The sequence below is a fragment of the Lissotriton vulgaris genome, unplaced genomic scaffold (genome assembly GCF_964263255.1).
Source record: "Lissotriton vulgaris unplaced genomic scaffold, aLisVul1.2 SCAFFOLD_3200, whole genome shotgun sequence".
NCBI classification, from domain to species: domain Eukaryota; kingdom Metazoa; phylum Chordata; class Amphibia; order Caudata; family Salamandridae; genus Lissotriton; species Lissotriton vulgaris.
In genome coordinates, this window is record NW_028255405.1 from 255,787 (window position 1) to 260,276 (window position 4,490).

The window sequence follows — 4,490 nt, forward strand, 5'->3', positions numbered from 1 at the left end:
AGCTGCGATGACATAATCGAGGTCAAATAACTCTCACGCGATCACGCAGCAAGTTCCAAAATGGCGCAGCACACGCAAACCGGAAGAAAAACAACTCGGCGGACTCAGAATCACGGTAAGTCAACGCAGCGCACGCAATATTGTATTTTTCAAGCGCGACCAAGCAAAAAAATCCGCAGGTGCGAATTTGCGGACTTTTGGGCAAATTTGCGCGATTCGCGAATTTGCAAAAAATCCACACATTTCGTGAACTAAACTGATTTTACGCCCACGCTTACACTACAGACACATGAGTTCTAAAGTATGAACATGTTAATTCTCCTCCATTGTTGTTGCTTACATTACATAAGTACGAATCCACCATTTATACTGATGTCTCGGCTCAACCAGCCACCGGCTCCAAACACGCTTTCTCAGCCCTTGCACAATTCTTGCTGGCTCGATTGTAAATGGAGACTTTAAGTCGCACAGTTGGCTGAGCTACATGCTCCCTTTCGTGCTCACGAGCTTGCTGCATTTAGTGTAGACTGTTCCTTAAAAGGGAGGGCATTGGCCTGCTGATCCTAATGTGAATACTCCTTTTGTGTGCGATTCTTACTACTGTGTTCAATCTTTTGATGACAACTTATTTTTTGGGACTTAAAATGACTGTTGAGACACTAAAGGCTGTGCAATTAAGCATCAACCCCCACATGCATCATTGTGTTTTGTATTCGCAAACGGTGCGAATCGGTAATTTTGACCGTTTGCGAATGCAAAATTCAATTCTGGGATGCATCATCAAAATTGCGAGAAATCGCATTTTAAGAATTCGCATATCGTTTGCGAATTCGCATATCATTCGCAAAGATAAGGAATCGCATTTTTGCATGGAAAAATGGTATGCATGAAAAAATGCTATTTGCGATTCTGTAAAAAATCGCAAATAGCATTACCTAAAATAAGAAGAGCTCAGACTTGGTGTTATTTTTTTCCTAACCAAAGTCTCATGTGATTTCCATCCCTCTTAGTATATAAGGCACACTCTGACCATTACATTTCCTCTCACCATGGCTGCAGTCATAGTCTTGGCACGCAGGCGGAGATTGAGAGCTGCATTGAGGCGCAGGGTAGTGAGTGAAAGGATATTTAGGGTGCGCATTAATTTATTTGGTCAGACTGAGGCAGAAATTTATGACAAGTACAGGTTAAATGTTGATTCCATACTGGAATTAATTGATGATTTGGATCCTATACTACAGAGGCCCACCCTAAGAACACAAGCCATTCCTACTCATGTCCAAGTACTTTGTTGCCTACATCTTCTGGCTTCTGGTTCATTTCAAGGTGTGATTGCCATTGCTGGGGGGGTGTCACAGAGTTCCCTTTCAAGGTTTTTCAGAAATTTTTTAAATGCTATGTTGTTGAGGATCAGGCATTACATAGTTTTTCCAAGTACTCAGCAGGAACTTTTACAGACAAAGTTGGACTTCTATAATATGGCTCATTTTCCTCATGTAATAGGCTGCATAGATGGTACTCATATTCCCATATGCCCACCTTCTCACAATGAGTACATTTTTAGGAATAGAAAATTGTATCATTCATTGAACATTCAAGCCATTTGTAATTCAAAAACCATAATCACAGACCTAGTTGCTAGTTTCCCTGGAAGTGCTCATGACTCCTACATATTTAAACAGAGTGCCATATTTACAAAGTTGGAAGCTGGACATTTTGGAGATGGATATTTACTGGGTAAGTGATCATTTTTTTTGTTTTAAAACTGTACAGAGAAATGTTTTGACAGGTTTTCAAACCACTGAAATGTTGATAATGTTTCCATAGGTGACAGTGCTTATGGTGTGAGAACATTTATCTTGACTCCTTATCTGAATCCAACAACCCGCAAAGAGCAAAATTATAACCAAGCTCATATGTCTACCAGAAATGTGATAGAGAGGACATTTGGAATAATGAAATCCAGATTCAGAATACTTCATAAAACTGGAGGTGCATTGCAGTATCGGCCTGATGTTTGCTGTAAAATTGTTGCCACTTGTGCCATGCTGCACAATGTTGCCATGAAAAGAGGGCTTGGATTGGAATTTGAAGACAACATCCCAAATAACCACAATCAACCAAACCAACCCCAACCTAGAATCAATGGTCCTGATGCTGCAGAGGGAAGGAGAAGAAGAGCAGAGATAACTCAGCATTACTTTTAAATAAAGGTATGAGACAGGACAAACATGCATGTGCTGTAACTTAGGTATTTATTGTTTTTCAAATGAAAGTGAATGTGTGCTTCCATTCCAACGTATGTGGTATTTTGAAACAAAAATTTCATTTGAATAAAATCTTCAAATGTATTAATACTGTCAACCATTAACTGTTAAAATAAAGGCTCACAAAATATTCACATATGAATCACTTTTTCCTTGCTCTTAACCCCAATGCCTTAACCTTCACAGGGTTTGAATTTTTGTTTTTGCAGGTGTCTTTGGCTACATTTCTGACACTTCTTCTTTCTGAAGGTGGTTTGATATTTACATTTGCATTGTCTGAAGAAGATGCAGGGAATGCAGACACTGGTTGATAGATTGTACTTGGGCCTTGATGGTGGTCTGAAATGGGGCCTTGCATTGATTTCATGCCACATGCCAGCTCACCATAACATTTCATCATTTCCTTTTGGAAGCCAATTGTTGTTTCAATCAATTTAGAAGTATTACTGCACATTCTGTGCATGGCTCTTGTGCTTGACTGCGTACTCACAACTGCTCTTTGCAAAACTGCACCCTGGTCACCATGCATTGCTTGACTTAGTGTCTCTATTGCAGAGGTCATTCGTTCCATTTTGTCTGAAGAGACATTGACCATGTTGACAAGTGCAGAACTAATATTGTGCATGTCTTTGGCTATATTGGTGATTTTCCCCTTGATAACCCTTATGTCCTTGCCTTGCAGGCGCTGTACTTTTAATAACTTCCTCTCAAGGACACTGCCATTTACAAAGTCATCCATTGATTCATGAGTTTGTGAAGGAGCTCTGCGACGCCGGAAGAATTGTCGCAGTCTTTGACGCCTGCCTGGGACCCTTTGTGCAGGCTCTGCATTCAGTGTTGTATTTTGAACTGCAGTGTCCACATTTTCCTCTGCCTCAGATTCAGTGTCTACCAGTCGACGCAGTCTGCGTCTTTGATTTTGTGGTTCCACAGTGGGTGAAGGTGGTGGGTCAAAGTTATTTTCTGCCTCATTTAATAAGTCTTGTGTGAAAGACTCTGCAAATTGAATAAATTCTGCATCCAAATCAGCATCTAAAAATGAGACAGTGGGAGTAACCTGTTAGAAAAATATTCCCAATGCCTGTTTTTCTTTCACAGATTAACATATGACACTGCTATATTGAGGCATGGATGACAAATTATCGTGGAAGTGAATGTACCTATTGCTAACAGTGATCCTGTTGTCTGGACAGCAATAAAAGAATATTTGTGAGGAAAACTACATGTCCCATGATGCCATTCTTTCATCTTAAATTTACAATATTTATTATGCACTTTGGCAAAACATGTACTTTTGACATTTGTAACTTTACAGATCTAATCACAAGTCATGCACTCAATGACATTATCCTGTTTTTAAAAAAAATTACCTTGACTTGTTCCAGGCTGCTCTGAGGTGTCAATGTCATACACTCCAACAACTGCTTCAGTAGGTAAAGTCCCCTCTACTAGTTCATCCCAAGGGGTAGTTGGTATGTCTTTTGGTGTACCCCCACCAGTTTTCCTTCCAGATTTGATGTGTGTCGCAATCTTCTCCTTTGCTCTGCTGCGCAAATCGTACCATCTCTTCTGGAGATTACTGATGTCTCTGTGGGCGACACCTACAGCATTGACCTTTGCCTGTATTGTTAGCCAAATTTTTCTTTTCGTTGCCTCAGGTATTTTCAGTGAACTTTTTCCAAAAAGTTGGTCATGCTTAGCTGTGACTTCTTCAATTAGAACCTCAAGTTCTTTGTCACTAAATTTGACTTTCCTTTTCCTGGGCTGCTGCTGCTGTTGCTGCTGCTGCTGCTGCTGCTGCTGGGGCTCCAAAACCACATTGCTTGCCTCCATAATCTCAAGAGAAATCAGTAACCTGTCCAGCAGCTTCCACACACTCCCCAAACTGCCAAATTCAAGTTCGAAGTAGCCCACAGGTGTCTGTCATTAGTTTCAGAGGCAGCCACACTGCAATCACTTGAGTATTCATCATGTGCGTCTTTTCCTTATTTGCGAAGTCGCACAATGCGATTTCGCACATAAGGAATCGCATTTTCCTTGCGATTCGGTAAAAATTGCGATTTTTACCGAATCGCTAAAAAAATGCGAATTAATTGATGCATCCCATTTTGCGAATTCTTATTTGCGATTCCTTATTTTTCGCAAATAAGAATTCGCAAAATGACACAATGATGCATGTGGGGGAAAATGCTTTGGGTTCAAGGGGCAGACCTTAAACAACGT

General features: G+C 40.5%; 1 protein-coding gene across 1 annotated transcript; it reads right to left on the minus strand.

Annotated features, from left to right (window-relative positions):
* Positions 1-2,397: 2,397 nt before the first annotated feature.
* Positions 2,398-3,976, minus strand: LOC147659146 (uncharacterized; the record flags this gene model as incomplete). Its single annotated transcript, XM_086951942.1, has 2 exons — positions 2,398-3,299; positions 3,638-3,976. Coding segments are annotated over 2 exons (1,229 nt in total), but the record flags the coding sequence as incomplete, so codon positions are not given.
* Positions 3,977-4,490: the final 514 nt, after the last annotated feature.